This window comes from Gracilinanus agilis, chromosome 1 (genome assembly GCF_016433145.1).
Source record: "Gracilinanus agilis isolate LMUSP501 chromosome 1, AgileGrace, whole genome shotgun sequence".
NCBI classification, from domain to species: Eukaryota; Metazoa; Chordata; class Mammalia; order Didelphimorphia; family Didelphidae; genus Gracilinanus; species Gracilinanus agilis.
In genome coordinates, this window is record NC_058130.1 from 157069811 (window position 1) to 157095505 (window position 25695).

The window sequence follows — 25695 nt, forward strand, 5'->3', positions numbered from 1 at the left end:
TAAATAAACATGAAATTAAAAAGGCCATAGAGTATATTTTGGTAAACCAAAATATTGCTTGGTGGCATAAAGCCACAGATCCATTAAAAAAAAAGGCATGCGGAAATGTGGTTTTGCTGTCTGTCATACAGTCTGCTCAACTGTCAGAAACATACGTTGTTTTATGGTGTGTTTTCACAAGTCTGACCACGGCTTTCACTCCCTTGAGCTTTTTCCCTCTTATATGTCTAGATTAATTTATGGACGACTTGAATCTAGCGATGTCAACAACAACCAAAAAGAGTGGAAATCTTGGGCAGAACAGTTTGCATGGCAAAATTCTGTTTTAGGTACAGTAATGTTTAGTTCTGCACAGATGAGAGCTCTCTGTTATATCAGGAACATGTTAAATGCTCATATTATGGAACTGACCAGTATAAATAAAATAAATATTTGGGTTCTAGCCCAGCCAGGAAGAAGCCAGAGATCCAGGCATCAATTGCATTTGTTCTAAATGATCAAACACAAGATTTTCCTATCCTGAAATACTGCTATATGTTTAGAATGAATGTAGGCCATATAACATTTGTTCAGTTGTGTCCTCCCTCTTCTTTAAACCCTGGAAAATATGGATTGAATGGAATATTTTTCCCTTTTTGGGGAGTAAACTTTTATTCTCTTTACTATTTTAAATTTGTTGGACATGATGAGCCTAAATATTTCAATTTATGGTCCAAGCTCTGCTGCTGTCTATGACCTCATGCGAGCTACCTAACCTCTTCCAGCCCCAATTTCCTCATTTTTAAAATAATGAATGGGTTGAAAGAGTTCAAAGAAATAAGAAAAGAACTCATATATACAAAAATATTTGTAGCAGATCTTTTTGTAGAGGCAAAAAACTGGAAACTAAGGGTTTGTTGGTTGACAAAGCAGATTATGGAATACTGTGGTAAGAAATCATGAAGGGGGGAAGGTTTCAGAGAAACCTGGGAAGACTCATGATCTAACGCAGAGCGAAGTGAGCAGAACTAGGAGGACAAAATCAATGGCTGAACAAATGATGGTATATGAATGCAGTGGAATTTTGCTGTGTTATATATAGTAAGAAATCACGAAGGAGAAGGTTTTAGAGAAACCTAGAAAGATTTGTCTAAGGCTGATGCAGAATAAAGGGAGGAGGACAGGAGAGTAATGCATATATTAAGTAAAATAATATTATAAGGACAAACAACTTAGACTTAAGAACTCTCATCAAATGCAGTAACCAACTGTGATTCCAGGGACTGATGATAATGCATGTTACTCATTTCCTGATAGAGAGATGATAATATGAGACATTTCTTTTTGGATGTGTTGAGATAATTTGTTTACCTGATTGTGAATATTTGTTCCAGTGGTTCATTTTTTTTTCGTGTGTGTGTGTGTGTGTGTGTGTGTGTGTGTGTGTGTGTGTGTGTGTGTGTAGGTGATGAGAATAGGTCAAGGTTCTAGGGAGGAAAAAAAATGCTTGTTGATTAAAAAAATTTATAAGTTTAATATGGGGGTTGGATTGGATGACTTTTTAATAGCTTTCTAACTGATTCTTTTATGTCTCTTATCACTTATGATGCCTGGATGAGGCACTTACCTTAGTGAATTCAAAGTACTTTTCAAACTTTAAAAGTGCTATATAAATGTTAACTATTAATATTAATAATGATGTCTTATCTTTGTATCTTTCCTTCCCTTCACCGCCCCCCCCCCCCCATAAGTGGTAAGGTTCCTAACAAATGTTTATTGACTAAATAGCTATCTCCTTTCATTGTATTCTGGATAACAGTTCCAGATTGTTTCTTTAAAATAGTCCAGCAGATTAAAGTAATTTGAACACTAACTTTTTATCAGATAGCCCGACTAGGCATTAGCTTCTTGTTCTTGGGTGTCATGATGTTGGGGATATAGTATTGATTCCTCCCTATTTCTGTGTCTGTGTTGTTCCTTTCTTCAACCCTCCCCTCCCACCCTGTCCCCCAAGGATTCAGAAAACTGCCTGCTTTTTACAATTACATATTCATATCTGTTCTACTATCTTAGATTTTTGCTTTACTTCTCCAGCCAACCTCCCCAGTGTACATCAAGAGAACCACTTTTTAGCTCTTGAGCAATACGCCATTTTGGGGGAAAAAATTTTAGTCACACTCGCAGAATGTTTGAGTGGGAAGGAGCTTTTCTAGGCCAGTCAGGCTTCAAACATTTATTAAAAGTTTGCTGTACGATAGGCACTGTGCAATGTGCTGGGGATGGAAAGACAAAAATCCCAGAGTCCCTGCCCTCAAGGGGCTTATATTCTGTCAGGGGAGATTGCCAACATATAGATTCCCAAGTCTATACTGGATAAATGCGATATAAATAGGAGACAGGGAGGGCACAAACAAAGCAGGGGAAGGGTGAGAGTGGCTCAGGACAGTCTTAGTGTGTAATGTGGTGCTTGGGCCGTGCCTGCTAGGGAGAGAGGGGTGAGGATGGAGTGAAGTTGCGCATGGGAGATGGATGACCAGAACAAAATCAGAGAGAGGAGATGGAGGGTGGGCTAGAGAGACCAGTTTGGCTTTCCAAGTCCATCTGTTGGAGTCCAGTTCCATCTCTTGAGAAGTGATGAGGCTAAGGCTGAGAGGGGTGACACAATGTTTCCCTGCTTCTACACCTATTAATTGTTTGAGTCAGGATTTGAAACTGGGTCTTTTCATTCAAGAGTGTTGCTTTTTCTATAATACCTTGTCTCCTACTTAGGAAAAAACAGGTATTCATATGTCTCATGTGAGCACTAGACACAAACCTTTATATATAAAGTGCATAAAAGTGGAAGCAAAACATTTGGTATCGAAAAATGTTTGATTTTTGGCAGAAACTCTTAACATTCCCTTAATCTTTGCAAAAATTTTTATGTCATTTTGTTGTGTTACTAGAACTTTCCCATGAGAATATCTTATATAAATTTGCTTATTGTTTTTCATTTCAATATGAATTACATCCTTCAGTATCAGTCTAGTAAGTAGTGCCTTCTGGTAGAAAGAACATGAGAGTTAGAAGACCTGAGTTCTAGTTCTTTCCCTGACATTTTATGTTGTTGTGAATTTTGAATGCCTCTTTTATTCTTTGCCTCAGTTGCTTCCTCTTATAAAAATGAGGATAATTTATTTTAAAATTGCAATGAATGGGTAAAATGAGGTTTATTATGTAAATTTCTAACTTATAATAAACTCAGGAATGTGTTTAAGTATACTTCCTGTGCTCCATTAAGTTTATAGATATCAAGAAGTTCATTGTGGTTTCTAAATACCACCAAGTCAGAAAATTCAAAGTGACCTTGCAAGCCATATTGGATAGAAGAAGTTCTTAAGGTCAAGTGCAAAGTAAAACATTTAGGAAAAAGAGTTCCTCCCATATTCAGCAGCAAGATACTGTATTGGTAGATTTAGAGAAACTTCAAGTTTAATGCTTTTCTTAACCTCAAAACTGATATTAATTTTTTTTTCTCCATTCTGAGCAATATAGAAGTGTTTCCTTAAAACAACAACAAATTCACTAAACCCCACTTTTCTCCCCATTGTCAATACATAAAAAGTTAGGAGCTGCAGGCCAGACCTGGTTCACTCATTGTTAAATGTGGTTAGTCTTGGCTAGTTTTCCTTAACTTCCTTTGTTACAAAGAGGAAAATGCTTAGATTGGAGTCTTTCTAGAAATGATAGATATAAAAAAAGGGATCTATAAGACTTTTTTTTTTTTTAAGTACATCTGATAAAACTTTTTTGTTTTGGAGGTTTGGAACAGTTTTTATCCCTGTCCTTTTCTTGTCTCTACAATTAGTGGTAATGTAGTTTTGAGATTAAGTACATTTTTAATGGAAATTATACCCCTTAAAGTTCATTCTCTGTGTGTGTGTGTGTGTGTGTGTGTGTGTGTGTGTGTGTGTGTGTTTGGGTCTTTGCATATATATATATATAACTCACAAATCCCACCACCTCCCCATTGCTACCATGCATTTTTGCAGAGGAACCACAAGCAGAAAAGGAAATAGTCAGTATTTTTTACTTTTCACCTGATATAAAATAGACACCTAGGGCAAGTGTCCTATTGACAAAGATTGGAGGAAAGAGATCCTAAGCTTTAAACACTACTAAATTGACCGGTAGCCCAAAAAAAAAATACTGAATGTCTTTTCTGGGTCACAGTGCATGAAAGTGGAGAAACAGCAAATTTCCTGAGGCAGAGCCTGTGACCTTACACTTCCTTTCAATCAATCAAGAAGGTCTAGGTTTCTTTACTGTGCCATCCAAGCTGGCAAGCACCACCATCTGTCTTGGCTCTGTTCCCATTCTGAATAACTTGCCCTCTGCCCTGTGGCCCTCTCCTCCTTTATCCTTTTCCCTTATGTAGTATAAATTAGTGAAGTATACCTTCCTAAGTGAGATAGAGCCCTAAGCTTGAATCAATACCTAACTGTAAAGCTACTCAATTTACGGCATTATCTATGCTTGTTCACGTCTTTAGAAAATCAGTAATACTGACCCTAGGAGATTGTGTCTTAAATCCTCACTCATTAGTCCTTGGGAACCAGGTAGGGGACAGGTAATGGTATTCCCACTTTACACTCCTAGGAAAGTGAGCCGACCTCACCTGACATCTCAGGTCAATTTGATAGTGGTAGAGTTAGGGCTGGAACTTTGCCTTTGTACCTTTGGAATGCTTGATCATTGGAGAGCTTCTGGTGATGTCATCAGCAACCTGGCAGCCACCTTGAGAGTCCGTAGCAGAGATGTGCCTGTGTCTGTGGGGGTGGGGAGGGGGAAGGGGAGGGAGAGCAGGCACTGGGAGGGCATGTGCAGCAGAGGCTCAGGGGGCATAGACCTCCCCCTCTCTGTGGTCTCTCCCCTGGGCCCTGGGACTGGCCTTTCTAGAAAAGACTTTGTAAGAAGTCTTTGATTTTGTTGTCTCTGGTCCCTTCCCTCCTTCTTAAACCAGATCTCCATCCTGACTTGTTTTTGTTACCGACATCACTGTCAGTTACCAAGCCCTTATCTGTTTTTCCTTCATCCTGTATCAGCTCCTTGCTGCCAGTTCGGATCTTCACTCCTCTAGTTTAGGCTGCTCAGACCTCGCCTCTGGCCTTTGTTATTAGAGTAGCTTCCTTAGTGGACGTGCATCTTACAGTCTGTTCCCCACTCTCATGGTCTCATGCTGCCCCTGGGTTAGTCATCTTAAAAGTACCCCTTGGGTCTTAGCATTCTCTTGCTCAGAAAGCTCTGGTTCTTGGTAAAGTCTCCCAGCTCTTAGTCAGGAGTCTTTACAGTATGGCTTCACTGCCCAATTGACCAGGGACTCTGTACCTTTTTTTGTGTCCTGGACCCCATTGGCTAGTCTGGTGAAGCCTCTGGACCACGGATGCTGGGTAAAAACTCCTGCATTACATGACTCTGATGTCCTGGATGTGTGCAGAGATATTTGCCAGACACTCTGGGTCTTTGCTTATATTGCTCTCTTTGCCTAGAGTACCCTGAGTTCTAGCTCTGCTTTTTGAAATACTGTTGACTCTTAAGGCCTACCTTACTTGACTTAATTAATTAAATGCTGCTTCTCTCTTAGAGTTTCCTTGATTCTCCATGCAGTAGTGCTACATCTTTCTGGCCTCTGAACCTTTTCTAGCTCTTTGGACCCTACTCATGGGGCGTTTATCACATACTTGTGTGATTTGTGGACATGTCTTATCTCCTTTAGTCATGTGTAAACTCTTTGAGATAAAGGGCCATGTTTTACCTATTAATCTTTCTATCTATTCCTCTCCCTCAGCACACCACCTTCTGTCTAGTACACAATAATAATAATAAAAGTAAAATTTATATAGCACCTACTCTGTGCCAGGCACTGTGCTAAACACTTTATAAATAGCTCATTTTATCATCACAACAATCCTGCTGTAATTATTCCTATTTTACTGTTGAGGACACAGAGACAAACAGGTTAAGCGACTTTCCCAGAACCAAACAACTAATAAGTATTTGAGGCTAAATTTGAACTCCAGTCTTTTTGACTGAATGCCCAGTGCTCTGTTCACTAGGCTATCAGCTACTTTAAATATAGAAGGTTCTAAATAAAGATAATTTAAAGAAAGAATTCCTGAAACCATTCTGTGCTCTGTTTTGAAAACTTGTCCTGATGAATATTCTGAAGTTGTTTTTTGCCCTGGGATAATTTAAATTCCTTCTGTAGTCTGTGCCTCCCACCTTCTTGCCCTATTTTCCCCTTCCCCAAATTCTTTTGTTCAAGAGGGAAGGAAAAGCACCCTTTGGGTATCGTGACTTCTTCCTTTGTACCAGGGCTTCCCAGAATACCCATTCAGTTGTTATGTGCTCTGAGGCCTGTATCAAAATTCTCATTCTGGTCCATATTTTTGTTTTCCTGACCACAAACATAGTATTGGGTTATAGAATCATGAAGGTATTAATGTCATTTGATGGTGTTAAGATTAAATTTAATTCCTCTTATTTTATCAGTCTTTATCATATTTAATCATAACAATGGCAAAAAAACACTTTCTTTGGAGTCAGAGGACCTAGGTTCACCTATGTATAGCTTTTGTTCCTTACTGCTAAGGCCAAGCCTTGTGTGTGTGTCCCTAATCTTATTGTATCCCTTTTTGCTAGTGAAATACAATCTCAGCCACTTAACCCTCCCCCCTCCTGGCCTCTTCCATCTGCTGCCTCCTCCCTTCTGCTTTCATGCACTGTCAGGTGTCCCATCTAACCCTGTCATTCCCCTCCACCTATCAGTTTATATTTCTTCCCTTTTTTAACCAGACCTCGAGAGAAAACTGTTTGCTGCTCTCATTTCACTCCTCAGTTTATTGTCATCTGGTTTCTGAGGCCCTCACTTGCTAAAGCTGCTTTCTCCAGTCATCAAAGATCACTTACGTGTGCATCAGATGGTATTAAAAAAAAAAAAAAGACCAAACCCCCTTACTTTCTATCTTACAGTTGATGCTGAGTTATCAGTTGCAAGGCAGAAGAGTGGCCAGGGCTAGGTAGTGGGAGTTAAGTGACTTGCCCAGGGTCACACAGGTAGGAAGGGTCTGAGGCCTTATTTGAACCCTGGCCTGGTGTTCTCTCCACTGAGCAGCCTAGCTGCCCCTCTGCTGCCTTTGACATTGCTGACCACGATCTTTTTCTTAGATGACATTACTCTCTCTTCATTCTCCTCCAAAGTCTACTTTGCTGGTTCACCCCACGAGATGTGACCCTTTGCTAGGCCTTTGTTCACCTGCCTCTGCATTCTCATTCTTGGTTGCCTCCTGTCTCCTTGGAGCCTTTACTGGTCTCTCTCCCATCTCTAGCGCCAGCATCTTCCTTGACCTTGCTGCCATGTAAGTTCAAATCCTTATCCCTGACCTCCCCTGGTTGCAGAGTCTCCTTTTTGGCTCCCCTCCTATGCACCATCCTCTGCCTCACAGCTAAAGTGATTTCCCTCTAAGCACAGCGAACCACTTCACTCCTCTGTTCTGTAAACTCCCATGGCTTTTCTGTTGCCTTCATCAAATATAAACTCTGCTGTGAAACTTGTGAAGCTCTTCGTGCCCTTGCCCCAGCCCATCTTTCCAGTTCCATCATCATCATTCTTTCCTCCCTCTGCAGATCAGTCAAACTGGCCTCTTCCTTGTTCTTCCACTCTGTCTATTATCTTGGGGCAGCGCGGATGTCCTCTGAAATACAACCCCTCTTCAGGCAGACTCCAAGAATCCCTCTCTTTCTTCAGAATGCAGCTCCACATCTACCTTTTTACATGGATTCTTTCCTGATCCCCTCAAAAAATTGTGTCCTCTCTCCAAATGCTTTGTACTTATTCTCTTTAGGTTTCTTTCTCTATATGTATATTTGCCCTTATTGGTTCTTATGTTAGAATGGAAGTTTCTCACCAGCAGTGATTTCTTTTTTTCATTTATTATATTTCTGTCCTTGGTGCCTGGAAAATAGTAGGCATTTGCTAAAGGTTTGTTGATTGATTGGATGACCTTTGACAAAACACTTGCACTCATTGATCCTTGGTTTCCTTAAGAGGAAAATGAGAGGGTTTGGTTAGATGGTTTCTAGGATTTCTAATTAGTTCTAACTGTGCAATTTCAGTTGTGATATTACTGGCATTTATTTAGGTGCATGTATTTCTTAAATATTTAAAGCCTTACTCAAAGTCTGACTTTAAAACAGTTTAAGAAAATGTATCTTTGAAAGTGTCGGTGTGATTTCCTTTATCTTTAAATTATTTAGCATAATATTAAGGGACACATAGAATTAATAAAATCTAACCTAAGTAGATAGATGTCCTATTGAATTAATAACTTCTCAACTGCATATGGTCTTGCCTATTGATTCCATTTTTTGCACAAAATGCTAATCAATTTTTTCCAAATCAGAAGCCAGGTCATATGTAGTCTGCCTGCTTCTTCAAGAGTTTTCTCTCTCAAACTTCCTCTTTGTACACATATTCTCTCTCTCACATAGGCTTATGGATTTTAGGACTAGGAAGGACTTAGAGGTCATCTAGTCCACTCTTCAACTTACAAATATGGAAACTGAGACCCAGAGAGACTACATAACTTCCCCAATGTCACATGGATAGAAAGAAGCAGAACCAGGACTTAGAAATACTTAAGACTCTTTAGCACTCCTACAGTACCATGAAGTCTCCATCTTTTAATATTTTTATGTAAACCATTCTTCATACTTTTCTTTACTTAATATGCTCCTAATATCCCCTTTGCATCTTCTTTGTATCCCATAACTATTTTTAGGACTCTCTCTTTCTTAAAAAAAAAATCTTACCTTCCATCTTAGAATAATACTGTGTATTGATTGATTGGTTCTAAGGCAGAAGAACAGTAAGGGCTAGGCAATGAGAGTTAACTGACTTGCCCAGGGACGCATAGCTAGGAAGTGTCTGGATCCAGATTGGAACTCAGGACCTCCTGTCTCTAGACCTGACTCTCCATCCACTGAGGCAGCTAGCTGCCCAGATTCTCTTAAAAGTTTATTTTTTTTGAACATTTATATTTATAAAAATGAATTTCTATTATAAAATGATAATTACCTATCTAATTCCATTCTTCATATCCATCTTTGGTGTCTGGAAGACCAGTTATACAAACTCACCATAAACATTTTGCCTGATTTAGAAAGTGTAAACATTTTGCCAAGATTAGTTCAGTGGGTTTGGACTATAAGATAGAAAAGTATTTCCTCTCCTAAGTGTATTATCCTTTGCTTCACTGGTAGAGAAAGAAGTAGCTGACTATTAAGGAATATACCGAGTCCCATTCTATTTAGTGCCATGGAGTGGTATAATAATCTACAAGATGAAGGATACCAACTCCCGAGCTAATTCTATTTACACATAACTAATATCATTCTTTTGATGATAGGGTTTTCTCATCTCCTTTTTCTGGTGTAATCCTATCTCTATGGCTTCTGCCCTTCCCTGTGACTTCATCCAATTTTGCATTTTTCAAGGAAGCAAACAGGGAAACAATAATAGCTACCAGTGCTTTTAATATTTGCAAAATTCTCTCCCCCACATCCCTTCAAAAAAGGCAAAAATATGCCAAAAGTTATATTTAGACAGTGGCATTGGAACTAAGAAAGTGCACAAGAATTGCTAATGTCTAGTCCTGGGTATTGTAAGGGGAAAAATGGTTCAATATATTAAAAGATGGTCGCCAGAGGATTGAACAATTATCAATCCTCAATTAAGAATAATCTCAAGTCAAAATTGACTTTTTATGGAAGTTTATTTACAATTAAGAAGAGAGAGAGGAAATAAGAATCTACCCCAGTAGGTAATTTACTACGATCCTCTAATTAATCCAGGTAAATCTTAACCCTCAGCCAAGAGTTAGAGGGCCAGAGGCCCAGAGGTGAATGGAGCAAAGCTGCATTCACAGAGTCTATATTAAAGAAGTTCCTTAAGGGAAGTTCAGGAAGATTCAGTCAGTCTTTAAACTTACCACGTGGAATTCAAAGAAGATATTTAAAGCAGTCTCAGCATTCCAACACTCCTCCATGAACCAGAAGAGGTCCGTAACAAGGCGCCCTCTTCAACCAAAGACCTCTCACTCACTCAACTCCCTCTTTTTAAAGGGGTCACTTATGGGTCACTTCCTGTGCCTTCCCTAGTTTGCATGTCCAGTCACAATAGATGCTTCTCATAGGACTGCCTGGGGGCAGTCAGTTGATTCTGGTTAAGGTGGGTTAAGGACCTCCCAGAATTGGAGGTGTTCTCACCTTTGGTGATTAAATCTAAAGATGGGCAGTGTAGACTTAATCTAATTATCACAGTATTTATGCCTCTCTTTCTTTTATATATTTAATTTATTTGTTATATTAAAATTCTCAGGTAACCGCCAACCTCTCTTTCCTCCCCCTATTAAAGAAGGCACCATTGGACAAATATATAAAACTATGTCTCACTTATTTCTGTTCATCAGTTTTTCTCTGGCGGTGGACATATACGAGTTATATTTCAATACTTTTGATGCTGTGCATAATGGTTCTTTTGGTTCTGTTTGTACGATTGCATCAGTTTTTTTCCTTTTTCTTCCATATCATATTGTTTACTGATGTTGAGTTTGCAGTCCACTCACCCTCCCCCCTTTTAGATGACCTGCTTTTTAACTACTTCCTCCTCTCCTCCATCTTATAATTAGGAAGTTGATATTTTGAACCCAAGGATAACCTTATTAAATTTAATTGTATTAGATTTGGCCCCACTGTCTAGTTTGTTGAGATTTTTAAAAATACCCATGCCATATTCTAACATTGTCCCTTCCAACTTTGTGTTAGCTATAAATTTGAAAATCATGCCTTCTGCTGAGGGACTTTTGAGAAAGAAAACTAGCCACATTCAGAGGAAGAACTGTGGGAGGAGAAACACAGAAGAAAAACAACTGTTGGAACACATGGGCTGATGGGGATATTATTGGGGATGTAGATAATAAACGATAACTCTAGTCCAACTATCAATAATATGCAATTAGGTTTTGATCAATGATACATGTAAAACCCAGTGGAATTGTGTGTTGACTAATGGGGGTTAGGGGGCTTGGGGGAGAAGGAAAGAACATGAAACATGTAACTATGGGAAAATATTCAAAGTAAAATTAAAAAATATAAAAAATAAAAAGAGGGCAGCTCCAAAAAGAAAAGAAAATCATGCCTTTTATGTCTTTATTCAAGTCATTGATAAAAATGTTAAGCACAGTCAAATGTAGATCTTTGGGACACTCTACTAGAATATTGCTTCTAAATAAATTAAGGACAACTCTTAGGGTCTGGTCACTTAAATACTACTTGTATCTGAGACATTAAAAACTGTTGGTGACCTAAAGGGTAATGGAAAACAATCATAGTAGGTTATGGAATATTATCATTTAGTAGATTGAAGATAGAAAGACCTTCAAAGACATATAGTCCAACTACTTCATTTTATTGATGATGAAGTTTAAATGATTTGTATGATGTGACATCAGCCCTTTAATAATAAGTGGTTGACTCAGGCCCTCAGATTCCAAATCCAGTGCTTTTTAGATTGCACTTTGCTGCTTAGATTAATTGCATATTTTTTTACTAGGACTATGAAAGGGGGTAATACTTTTTTTCTAGATGCCAAATAACGAGTTTTTGAAAAAGAAGCATTATCAACTACTTACAGAAAAGAGTAGTGTAGACAAAGAACTAAAAGCATCTGGGCATAAAGATGAGAATTTGTTGAAATATAGGGTGAATTTTGGAAAGAGGAAAAAAAATTGAATAAGACTTAAAACCAAGTATCTTGTTGGGAATTTGAAACAATAGAAGGCTAATGGATTTTAAGCAATGAAAAATAAAAAGATTGGGGGATTTTAGAAGGAAGGGAATGGTCCAGGGGATAATTCTTATATAGAGCACGCTCTTTTTGAAGTCCTTCTTTCTTACTACCTCTCCCATGTGTAAGAGGAAAAACTTGGAATATATATATATATATATATATATATATATATATATACACATATATATATATATATATTTTTTTTTAAAGGTGTGGTCACCAGGAATCAATAATTCAGATTGATTCCATAATTAAAATAGACACAAGTCAGGATGGGTTTTATGGTAGTTTATTTACAATTTGGGAAGGTAGAAGGTAGGGAAATAGAGAGAGGGAAAGGCTGGCCGGGACCAGCAGAGGCCTGGACTGAGTGAGGGTTAAAAGGCTAATTAAACTAGGCTACTGGTCACAAGGCCTTAGCAATCAGAGAGGCAAAGAAATCTTATTGAGGTAAAGGCTCTAGAAATGCCAAGGTGGGTGAAAGGGAGTTAGCCTAACTTACCCAGGTGACAATTCAGAGGGGAAGCTGCCTGAGGTTCTTTAGCACCAAGTTCAAAGCAGGAACTGCCACAACAGGAAGTTACCATCATATTTGAAAGATAACAGCTTTCATCACTTCCTGGGGGTCCACCTCTAATTCAAGTGGACAAATGGCAGCCTCTACACTGATTTGGACTGCCCAAAGGGCAGTCCCTTGTTCTTGATTTGTTACTTATTGTCACGTGTGGGTAACTCATCTCCCCTCCCCACTAAGGGAGGTGGGGATAACATCTATGGTGGCTAGAGTTTTAACTATGAATGGGCTTGAGCTAATTCCATTTACACACATGACAATTTGTACCTTTTCAAATATTTCCCAAAAATTATCATACCTCCTGAAAAAAAATAACTTTAGCATCCAGAATAAATCATTTCTGTGCCTACTTGCACCCCTTAAATTATGTCTTTTCATTTCTTTTGTGTGGCCCTACCATAAGGACAGTTGTTTAGCCTGCCAAATGGAATGGGGGGGGGAATGGAACAAGCATTTATTCAGTGCCTGCTATGTGCCAGGTATCACGCTCAGTGATTTACAAATATTATCTCATTTGATTCTCTTGTCACCTATGGTGTGAGTGCTATTATTGTCTCTATTTTATAATGAAAGAATCTTCAGAGAGATTAGATTCTAGGCAGAGGGTAAATGAGTGACTTGCCCAGGATCACATGACTATTGTTATATTGAATCTCTGGGAGCTTGAAGTTCACCTATGATTGACAGATAAGTCAGTTGGATAGAATGTTCCCAGAAAGGCATGCAGACTCAGGAGGGGGCAGTTGAGAACCCTGACAGAGGTTCTGGGGTCTTTTACCTGTCCCTGAGGCTAGAGATCAGTGTGGATCCTGGTCTTTGGGGAAATAGAGACTTGCAAACACTACGCTGCAAGCTCCTCCTGTGTTTCCTGTACTGTTATCAACCTGTACCTGACCACCACCTCGGTGACTACTGCCCCTAGATATTAGGAGTTTCATCATCTAGCTATCTAGGCTTCCCAGGGCCCGGGAGGGATCCGGGAAGTGGGCAGGAGAAGAAGAGGGTGGATAAAGGGTGGATATATTTCAACTAATAAGGCTTAAGATCTTTTGAAGAAGAAGCTGAAGATTTCACCGCAGTTTGCCTGCTCTGGTTTAGCCCTGGCCAGGCTGTACCAGAGAGAAGCTATCATTTGATTCCTTCATTTGCCTGCAGTTAGAGATTCATTAGTATCAATTTAAAGTAGGGTCTCCTAATCCTCAATCCCTTACCGTTATCCTTCTTACCAAATATATTTAAAGTTTAAAGTACCTTCCTGAATTGGTTTCCAAAGCTTATTTTGGGAAGGGGGCCTACGCAGTCAGATTATCAATGTTACCTCAGCTGAAGAGCCCAATAATTAATACCAATTAACCCCAGGTGGGTCCTGAAGGGATAAACCACTTTGACCTAAAGGATCCTGCCTGGGCAACTGTTAAAAAGGAGAAGTGCCATCCTATCATCTCTCTATACATCATCTTCATATACATCAAATAGAATTAGTGATCTCCTTTAATATAACACTATTAAACACTGGAGGCCAAGTTTGAATTCCCATCTTCCTCTGTGGTGCCTCTCAGGTAATCTCAGGTGATCTATGGCTTCCCAGGATTTCAAAGCAAGCTGTCTTGAGAGATATCATTCATTTTCTCCATAAAGTTATTAAACACCTAACAAGTATATGATTCTGAAAGAGACTCCTTGAATTCCAAACTAATTTAACAAACATGCATTAAATGACTGTTTTTGAGGCTTGTGTTGGGAATACAAAGTTGAAAATACAAAGAAAAAAGAAAAAAATGAGTCCCTACCCACAAGTTGCTTACATTCTATTGATAATATATGCTGTGTAAATTGTAGAATGCTAGAGCTTGAGGGGGGGAATCTAAAAGATTTCTCTAGTGACACTCCCTTCATTTTATCTCTGTTGGAGCTAAGCTTAGGGAATCTAGTGAGTCAAAATCCCTTTGGAAATCACCCTTAGGAGAGGATCCACTTCAGAATTCTTCTACCATGTCATTTCTTGTTGTTCTTTCTACAACAGTGTCCAAAGCAGTAACAGCCTAGCCTGTGAATACCTGTTGTCTAACTACATCAACATTGTATTGATAATTTGAATAAAAATGAGTCTTTTAGACTCTGGACTTTGCTTCTTCTTTTTTTTTTTTTTTCTTGGCCTATGGTCAGAAGGTAGACCTAGAGAAGAGAGCCATCCCTAAGGTATGACCTTGTCTAAGGATAGGAATACTGTGTGTGTGTGTGTGTGTGTGTGTGTATGATTATGTTGTGATTATCGCTTTTAAATGATGTTTCCTGTGGTATGAATGTTAATGGATTGGAGCCCTATCAATACTGAATCTATATCTACCAAGAATGAGGAAGTTTTTATTTACCTTTTTATTATGTTATTGTTGTCATTACTATAAAAACTAGCTCTTTTATCATGGCTTAAAAACTTTATAAGCATCATCTAAACTATGTCTAATTTAGACTACTTGATGGGACCTTGAAAATCGTTTAAAACCTGGCTTCTGTTTTCAGTTTGACTATTGGCAACATAATTTGGGGCAAAGGACTTATTTGACACAAAAAAGCCTGGTAACATTAAAAAAACCACGAACTTAATTTTATATAACAAAAATTTCTATGTTCCAAGTGATGTTTCAGCAGAGGAAAACTAAGAGTTGATGAGATATCATAAATAGAATGCTAGACTTGGGAGACCTGGGTTCAAATTTCACTTTTAACTGGCTTGCTAGCTAAGGGACCCAAGGCAAGTCATGGAAACTTCTGAAACTCAAGTTTCTTCATCTATAAAATGAAGATAAGAATATCTATGGTGTCTCCTTCACAAAGTTATTAGGAATCTCAATGGAGATAATGGATGAATGTACAATGCTTTGCATACTTTAAAGTGTAATATGAGTGCCAACCATTGCTATTATTTCTATTCCTCCTCTTCCTTCTTACTAATAAAATACTGTGATTATTAAGTAGATGATAGCTGTGCTCATGTGGAAGACCTCAGTTTTCTTTCATGGAAAGGAATAGTTAGTTAGGCTGAGACTTCATGTTTTTTAAGTAAAGAAGACTTTTGCTGTTTTTGCTCATAGTGATTTTATGCCAATCCCATAACTGATCATTTTGAAGCATCAAAATAATGCGTCAGAGTCCTATGTCAAACAGGATGTTAAAGGGGCAGCAAGGAGGCTCAGTGGGTAGACTGCTAACCTTGGAGTCAGGAGGTCCTGGGTTCAGATATGGCGGCCTTACATACTTGCTAGCTGTGTGATCCCAGGTAAGTCACTTACCCCATTTGCCCAAGCCCTTGCTTTTCAGTCTTAGAATTGCAATTAAGACAGAAAGTAAGGGTTAAAAAAAAAAAAAAAAGGTCATAATGTAAGGAAATTTAGCTCTTTTTGGGTCAGACTATGATCCCAAATACAAATGACCTTAAAAACTCTAAAACTTGGAAGCAGGCAGTTGGGTGGCTCAGTGGATTGAGAGCCAGGCCTAGAGATGGGAGGTCCTAGGTTCAAATCTGGCCTCAGACACTTCCCAGCTGTGTCACCTTGGGCAAGTGTTACAATTAAAAATGACAAAGACTGAGATGATAAGAGAAATTAGTAGTTTAATTAAAGCCATGCTGATAGGGATAAAATCATTAGACCACGCGCCTGTAAGAATTCACATTGCCTCAGCCATTTTTTACCTTTCGTATCTTCCTGTGCCTAGTAGCTAAGAGGGCCACTTCCTCCTGACCCAGGAGACTTATCCCTCTCTTACATCATCATACTTCCTGTTTGCCATGAGGAATCATGGGAAATGTAGTTTCAAAGTCCCCACGTGTCCATAGGAAATATATAAGATACTTTTAAATGGCATCTTCCCAATTCCAAATACAATTCCCCTTGAGATCCGGCAAAAAAAAGGTTGGTCCTTTTTCTTTGTTGGATCTGTAAACATAGACAACTTCTAAATTTTAGGAATTTGGGGGATAAAAGAAATAGATGAACAAATGGATAAAACTAGCTGCATTGACAAAAAACCAATTTGGGGGCAGTCTCCTATTGGCATAACATGTACAATTAGAACAAATTGCATTCAACTCAATTTCAACTCCCCATAATTCAATTAACTGCACCCCAAAGTTCTATTTTGGTCTTCATGGTACAGTGAAGGCTTTTCAGCCATTGTCATGGTGTCTTCACCAAACAGGTTCGTTGTCTGGATTCTGGGGAGATGGCAAAATCCTTATCCTGAAATTATTCTCAAAAGAATTTAAACATTATAGATTATAAAACATACATTTCCTTCTAAGAATCATACACTTCCCCCTGAAATTACTCCTAAAAGAGTTAAATATACATATATTTTTACATTATTGAATTTTTAAAAAAAACTTAATACACATCCCATCCCCCTGAGGAAAATTCTAAACACACCTTTTTTCCTTGAAAAGGGTACCTTAGGTCAGCTAAGGATGAATGGCTGAGTCACGGGGGTTGTATGAAATCAATTGGCAAAATACAAAGAATAAAATTCAAGAAAAAAAGAAGAAAAAAATTAACTTGTGAATGAAATGTAAAATGTGCAAAAAATGTAGGGGAAATAAACTTAGGACCCCCATTGCCTACCCTTACCACTCTTCTGCCTTGGAGCCAATACACAGTATTGGCTCCAAGACGGAAGGTAAGGGTTAAAAAACAACAACAAAAAAAAAAACTCTAAAACTTAATTTTAAAATAATACTACAAAGTATACACTTGAATACCAGCATATAGGAGTAGGTTCTTAGACTTTAAAAGCACCTAATAGATGTTTGAATTGGAAAAAACAAAACAAAACAAAAAAACGCCCAACTTGAAGTTGGAGGGGAATGTTGCTTTGAAAACTCAGCTGATAAACTAAGAAGAAAACGAATATTTGCAAGAGGCCTTCCAGGCCTTTAGCAAATAAAATTCACTGCCTACCCCCACCTCTTCCAAGGAAGGCAGAAGTGAAGCCTACCGAAGAAGTAATTTTCTTTCTTTCCACTCACTGCCATCCTTTTCTCATTCCTCCCTCTCCCAACCTCCACCCCCATCCTACAAGTGAAACAGAGTACAATTTGATAACATGGGCTACAGTGTTTATCAGACTTTAGGCTGAAATGATTTGACCTTGCACAAGTAATTGGAAGTCAGGCACAAGGTTAGTCATTCTCAGCCTTGATAATACATTACTCTTAGTCATTCTTAATATTTGGAACAGTATTTAGACACAATAACTGCAACTGAAGATGTATTTAGGATTCTAGGTATATATCTAAGCAAGAATTTCTTTCAAAGAAATAAAAAACCTTCAGAGAAAGGTTGTATGCTCAATTTTTAAATTGTTGCAAAGAATTTTAGTAAAATAATACATCGCCTTTGGAAACAAATATTACACTAGTGATGTCATGGATATCTTCAGATTAGAGAAATCATTGTGGTTTTCATCACTTTATGTATTCCTCACAACAAACCCTTCCCAAGCCATAAGCTCCACCAAAAGTAGACTATAAAGTGTTAAAATCAGCGAATGGAGTTCTGTAATGTGTCCATTTAACTGAGCACTGTGTACTTTATGGCATATTTACAATGCAGGAAAAATACCACAAACAGGTGTATTTAAAAGAAAGTTGAGTGACAGCGCTTAAGATGTTCCCATCAATGGAGAGTGCCACAGTTGCAGTTAAACTCTAGTCAGGGGAGGCAATCACAACAGAGATTGATCCCCACCCCCAAAACCCACTCGCCACACTTAGCAAGTCTTTTTAGGTTTTTAGATGTTTATCTTCAGATTAAAATAGGGGACATGTCAGTGTGTGCTGTATTTTAGAAGCTTAATTGAAAAATCTGCTAATCAAGCTAAACTGGTGGCACTGCATTGAATAAACATATCAAAAAATAGCTTCACAATGTGACCCATCTTTGGTATGAATACAGTATGTAGCTTCTTTGACTATATTGAATGTTCACTGTTTTTAATTAGAGTGGCATTATTCTGAGGCATACCAAAGGGTGAACAAGCCTTCATATTCACTTATGCCTGACAGTTTCTCTCTTCCCTATTTAAGACTTATTTTTAAATGATTGCATGTATAGGGCTATTATTTTAATTTTAATTGACCAACCTGGAGGTGGTATTTTCTAAGGGAGGAGAATTTTTTTTTAAGTCTCAATAGATGATTCTTATAGTCTAGTAAGCTAATGAGTACATGAATAAATTGATTCTGAAAATGTTATTACTTCATTTTATTCTATATTAAGTTTTGTACAATATGTTGTACAAAATGAGTATCTAAACTAAATAAACTGGCAAATTGGAAGCATCAGAGTTACTATTACCAATTCACTAGAGACACTTGTATTGTCTATATGCAATTTGAGCCGTCTTCACTCCTGCTTTACTTCATAGAAGAACCATTCTTAACATTTTGGTTCAAAACATTTCTGGCTTTTTTGTAAAGTTGAGTTGTTCTGAACATAAAGATAAAATTGTTTCATTATCGCAGTGAGAAAATAATTCTTAACCTCCGGACTGCCTTATGAATAAACCACTCAGGAGTTTGCAATATTTACCCCAAATGCTTAAATCTAGGTGTAAGCAATTAATAGTCAGTGGTTGTAATTCCCCTCTAGTTTTGCAACTCTGTAATGAGCTGTTCCAAATAAATTATTTAATGACTGAAATAAAAACACATATTGTAGTCTTTATATGGGTTAATTAGTTCTCAGTAAAAGAATATGATTCATTTATTTCACATTATACTGACACAAACATTTTTGTCAACCCCCAATATTTGAAATGCTTATTTTAATATTGTGCATGTTTATATCCTTAGTAAATACTTAATAAACTAAATTCATCTTTTTCTTTGCAAAGTTCATACCATATAAAAGAAATTAATCCAGAAACAAATGTTCTACGAGAACATTTTTTCTGAAGCTGTAATTAGATATGTATATATTTCCTGTTGACTATTAAAACAGATTTTCCAATAATGATTTATTACTCTGTTTTATATCTACTATGCATATGTAGTAGTGTTGTTTCCATTTGTTTGACGGACCTAAGCCCCCAGTAGGAGTTTCTTAACAATAAATATTTCATAATCTGAATCACTTTTACTTAATAAAATGTGAGAATGTGGAAACTAAAACCGAGTTACAACTTTTATACATTTTAGAATCATTTGTGGTGAGAGGGAAATAAAAAAAAAACTAGCTTATGTCAATAGAATTTGATTTGCTTAAACAGCTACTTTTGTTCATTCTAGCAATTAGGAAAATATTAATTTAGTTGGGATTGAATTCTATATAGGTGCTACTTTTTTTGACAGTGATTTGATTGTTGGTCAAATGTATAACAGTCAACTCCCCAAGAATGTAATAAGTGCAATAGGTAGATCTTTTTACAATTTTGCGGCGGAGAGAGAAAAAGAAAATACATTGTGTTTTTTTGTCATTTTCTCCCTCTTTAATTTATAACAAGTTATACTGTCTAGTCTGCTCCTTTATCATTTCTTTGTGATGGCACCTTCGGTATTTACATGCATGGTATTTCACATGCAGCTAAAAAAGATTGTTTCTCTGAAGTTATCTTTTTCTTGTCCAAATTTTCTTTTGTGTTTTTTCTTTTTTTAAAATGGAAATGGAAGGGAGAGGAATGGAAAGGAAGGGAGGCAAAAGGTAGGATGGTGCTGAGTTGAAATCTAAGTAACATTTGATAAGCGTATTTTATTTGTAAACAAGTATCTTTGGCATATTGGGGGAGAAATAATAGAAGTGTCAAAATTTGTTAACATATTTGACAAACTGTGGCAGAAAAAATTATCCTTTTCTGTTTTGGCATGAGCAATCACCCTTTTATTGGACCATTCAATGCTACTTTGGAACATCATGCTGTATCCAAAGGCAATAATTTAGCAGCTGTTTATCAGGAACTTTCATAAAACATTGAATACTATTATAATATCCAGTAACTCTAACAATAGCATTTCAGAATCTGGGCCTTTTAAATGGGATATCTATGAATGTACTTGTTCAGGGATGCATGACCCACATCACCTATAAATTTGATTGGAAGTTACAGTGCTGGCATAGGCTGATGGATAGCAGATTAGAACCCTGATTAACCATGTGATTCAAAGACTGGGAATATATTGTCTAAGCAAGATTCATCAGATGCAATCAGAATTTCAAGTGGTCAGATGAAATTCAAATGCATATTGTGGTTCCCTCCCCCATCCCCTCCTCCTTGTGCTTTTCCTCTTAGGTTGCCTTTTTATTTTTATTTCCAAAGCTGAAAAATACTTCTTTGATGAATCTGCTCCTCACCCTAAAGCTGTCTGTCTGTTATTCATCAGAAAGCAGGTCGCAGTTCAGTGAGCAGAAGAAAAGATTTTAATAGAAGCTGTGCCAAGGGCTGTAATGCATCATTTTAGGGCCCTAATTACATTACAATGACAAATATCAATGGTGACAACAGCAATAACCTACATCCTTTAATGGCTATGCTGGAAAAGGAGCTTGGGCCCTGCGCCATTAGATTAGACTCAGTTTCAAAACATAGGCCATTAGAAGTGTGTGTCCACAGTATTATTGGCCGATAACTGAAGCCCAGTGGAAAGGCCTGTAAATAAATGATGCCTCCCTAAAGCTTGGTCCTATGGGACAAAAGAGGCAAAATTAGATGACCGTGGAAGCAGCACTGTTTCCGAGGCAACTTTAGCTTTCAAAGTGAAGAATTGCCTGCTTAATTTTATGAAATCACACTTTTCCCCCTCCTGCTGCCAATTAGACTCGCCATAAAAATCCGTTGGTGTGGCAAGTAAAATAAATTATAAAATTCTTTAAACAAAAGAAGACATCTTAAAAGATGGAAAGGTTTCCCCTATTTTCTATTATGTCTAGCTGGTATGGACTTGTTTAAAGTAATAAAAAGCCCTTTTTCCTTTTGGAGGATGAGGGGGAAATCCTTGCGGCTAACATTTGGATAGACTTGAAATAGGTAAATTCCCATTTAGGGAAATACATTTTTTCTCATCAGTTTGTATTTCAGCAATAACTCTCTCTATATATAATGTTAGCCTCTTTAGAATAGAGCTCATTCTCTGGATTGTGTAGGCAAATGAAAGAACTCCTTTTTCTTATGTGCCCACATATTTTCCAGCTCTTCTAGCAAGGGACTATTTTATTTATGTAAACAACATAATGAGGAAAATATGCCTGGCAGATGGTTCTGAGTATCAGAATCATCAGTTTGGTCTGCCCCAAAGTGTCTCATTATCTTTTTACTCTCTCCCCTTCCACCTCTCCCTACAAAAACTTAACAATTGAATGCCTTTGAGACACATTTTCACTAGCTTGGTAAATATTTCTCCATTTTCTTAGCCCATTATTGGAATTTCACCCCACAGCCATCATGGTGTGTTTCTTTTATATGGAGAGTGGTTTGGTGATTCCATTGCAACCTTGGGGGGTGGCTTTAAAATCCTAAAGGATTAACAAGTGTTCTATGAAGCCAGTGCACTAAATTACATCCTGGTGGCACTGAGTCTGTATTCATCAGTGCTTGTTGATGCTTAGTTTCCTTTTCTGCATTCTTTCATGAAAACAGGGTTAGAATGGTGTTACAGCTTCATGGTGAGTTTGTATTCTTGGTTGTCAGGCAAAGTTTTTAAGTTGCTGGTATTTAAAAGAGTGCATAGCTACAAGGTCAAAAAGGGTTTTTGATAAAAGAAGGAAAACCTAAATTGCCTAAGTATGAGTGTCTCTGTCATTTGAAAAGAGCACTCACCGTGTCCTCCCATATAGAGAAACTGACCCTAAATAGAATTTATTTTAAGGAATGCTTCAGGAGTATAATTGCTATGCTTTTTCTACCTCTCAATACCTTCTTACAGTGTGTTCCTTCTTAATTCTTCTATTACAGGATAAGACCAATGCTAGTTGGGGAGGGGGTTGTATACCTACACATACACTGAAGCATGTATGTAGCATACCATGTTAAAATACAAATTAAATTATGTCCTTTGTGACTTTTTAGAAAGAGAATATGCTATGTGTTTTTTTTTAAGTCATATTGTAACTGATTTGGTTAAAGACTTTCCAAACTCTAGTTTTGTGACATTAAACTCTTAAGTTATCTCATAATCTGTAAGCTGAAGCTTATAGTTAGTCAGAATTTCCATGAAAAAATAATACATTGATAATTTATAATAATGATCTTAAAATACTGAATTTTCAAGAAGAAATGAAGTTAAATTCAAGATAGTATGGGGGAAAAATGGTTGGGCAATCATACTCTGACCTAATGAAAGTGATCCTTATGCTGTTAGGATCAGGAATCCATTTGAGTATTGACATTTAACTTTTATTATTAGATAGATTTTTTTTTGTTGTTTTTGAAAATTGGTTCTCTATGCCATAGGTGAATATTCTTAGTTAAATTGTAAATGAGCTTAAATCATCTTATTTCCTAACAATGTCCAATAACAGTGTTTACTGCCAAGTTACTGGTAATTAAGTGCTTCTTTTCCTGTAAATTGTAGGATGGCATAAACCATCTTAAAAACCATCTTTTTAGCTTTATGATATTATATAAAGCTATTTGAAAGCAATGCAACAAATAGAAACATCTAGTAAATAACAAATTAAGAGGAAGTTTTATATCTTTATTATCCTAAACCTCAGTTTCTAAGTTATGAAATTTGAGTGAAAATCAAAATTAGGATGAGCCTGGGCCCCAGTTGGAAACTTTTATTTCTAGGAATGAAAGTGGTTTCCTCTGTAGCTCTGTATAAGGTTGACTTTTTAAAATGAATACTTGCTGATAAATCACTGTATTCTTAATGTGGCACTGTTGCTGCTGCATGTTGTTAATAAGGCTCCTCTGCCTGAGAGTTTCTTTTCCTTCCCTTACAAAGCTTCCTTGTTATAGTCCCATTCCACAGTAAATTGCGCCTTAATATTATCATGTTAATATTTAGAAAATCTGTAACTGTTCTTTTTTTTTTTTTTTCCCTTCTCTCTTCTCTGTAGGCAGAAATTGTCAAGAGGCTGAATGCTATCTGTGCCCAAGTCATTCCTTTCCTGTCCCAAGAGGTAAGTCAGTTCATTGCAGGCCCTGGATCTAAAGTTGCCATTTCAGTAATACTGTATTGTAGAAAGGGGGCTGAGATCTGGTTTTTTGGGCTTCATGAATCTCTTGGTGCCTGTATTTCATTTTTCTAAGGTACTGCTCTCATTCCAACTCCAGCACCTTATTAAAATTCAGGGGAATATAATTTAAATGCATTTATATAATGGAAAATGTTCTAATGTGCTAAGTGAAATTCAATTGTTAAACTGTTTTGCTGTCATGTACAATGTACTGTTGCTAAGAATCATGGCTATTTGTCAAAATGGCATCTAATAGGGTGGATTGAAAAATTACCAGAAAGACAGAGTTTCTTCACTTCTGATAGTGAGCATTAAAAGTTAGCAAAAGGAATCTCAAATGGAGACTCGTTCCACCTAGCATAATAAGCAAAGTAATGCCACTTTTGACTAACTGCTTAAAAATATCATTACCTTATTAGATTTTTTAATACTGTCTATATATTTGAGAAAATCCACAGAGGATTGTTTTGGTATGGACTTATTTTTCCACATACCAATTTCCTCAAAACTATGCATTTATGGCAAGTACTTTAATGCATTGCAAAAGCCTTTGGAAGGTCAGAGGGTATGGGTTTCTGAGGGGATTTACTCTTGGGTAACACTATTGGTGGTATCTTGTTGCCAGTAGTTGTGTGTAATTAGTCTATCTCCAGTGTGTGGTGCCCTCTTTCTTGCCTTTCCTCTTCTCTGAGCAGTTATGAGGGTATTGGTAGCAGTTAGTGCGATTGTGCTTTCTCATTGTTCAGCTCTTCATTTGGTAAAATTAGTGGTGATAAGGCAAGAGCTTTCTACAGCCGCCTTCATAGGTATTAACTAAAGCTGTATTAGTATTAACCTTCGTAGGTATTAGCTAGAGCTTTGTGCCATGGGCTGAGGGTGCTCCAAGGCATCTTCCTCCACTGTTGCTTGTTCTCTAGTTAGTGCCTTGGCTTTTCCAGAGAGCCGGTCATCCATCCCTCCGCCTTCCAGAAGTCACGGGCGGCGGTGCGAGCAGCTAGTCAGTGCATGGCCGTTCTCGTTTGCCTGTCTTTTCTAAATAGCAGGGTGCATGTACCCAGGTACCTAATTATTTTATGTGAGAACTAAATACGGTGGCAAGGTGATCTGTAAAGGAGATTATCCATTGATGATAGGGACTATCAAACTTAACTTTGAACAAGTAAAATGTCATGTCATAAGGAAGCCTGATGGGGAGTGACCTCGTATCCAAACCTTTAACCCTATTTGGAGTCTTAAATTTCAGATACAAGCCTGAAGCACGCCTGGAAAGGATATCCTGGGTCCTTTCTCCGTTTTACATATGGTCACAACACCACCAGAAAGCAGATCCCAGTTAGCTCTTCCAGCTCAAGATTTGCGTGTGACTAAACTCCTTATAGCCCGACTCTAAGAACCTGGAGGGTCACATTTGCATGTCCGAGGAAGCTTACGCAGTGCGTGGCTAGTGCGTGGCTAGTGCGTGGCTAGTGCGCTCTTCCTGAGCCCAGCCAGGCCCACCACTAGTTCTTCTCATTTAGAAAGCTCTACCACGTCCACCCAGGCTCAGAAGAGACAGGAGAGCCAGAGGGCCTCGGAGCCCACGTGCCCTGTAGTTTTACACGGCCCTCATTGCTGGCCAGAAGGATTCTTAGCTGCATCCTTTGCTCAGAGACTGTTTTTAGTTTCTCTTTTTGTTGGTTTTATGGCTGTATGTGCATTGATCATACCATTCACTCCCTGCTCCTCCCACGTGGTGTTTCACGGGCCTGGGTCCTTTGGGTGGTGGAGAGTCATGAAGAAGCTACTAGTTGTTAAAGCCTCTCTAGGCTGTTCATGTGAAGAGCCCCGGAGGGAAGAGATAAATAATAGGTGTAGCTGAAGAACAGGACTCCTGTTAATTGGCTGATGAGGTTGCCCTCAGGAAGAAATGAGCCTTGCAGGTGCTGGGCCTCCTGTTCTGCTGCTGCTCTGGGCAGTGAGGGATGGCACATCCTTTAGGTAGTGGCCTGTCTCCTCTATGTGCTTGGAAATCTTGTAGGCAAAGTTCTCGATTCATGTCTGTGCTATCAGTTTAACAACTTGGAGTCTCCCCTCCCCCCCCCCCCCCC

At 38.0% G+C, this 25695-nt stretch overlaps 1 protein-coding gene across 1 annotated transcript in view; it reads left to right on the forward strand.

The window, feature by feature from the left end:
• TLE4 (TLE family member 4, transcriptional corepressor) overlaps nucleotides 1–25695 on the forward strand; it is a 167577-nt gene that overhangs the window by 20915 nt on the left and 120967 nt on the right. Inside the window, exon 5 of the mRNA XM_044658360.1 lies at nucleotides 23489–23551. Coding sequence (XP_044514295.1) covers nucleotides 23489–23551 — 63 coding nt within the window. The remainder of the gene's footprint in view (nucleotides 1–23488; nucleotides 23552–25695) is intronic.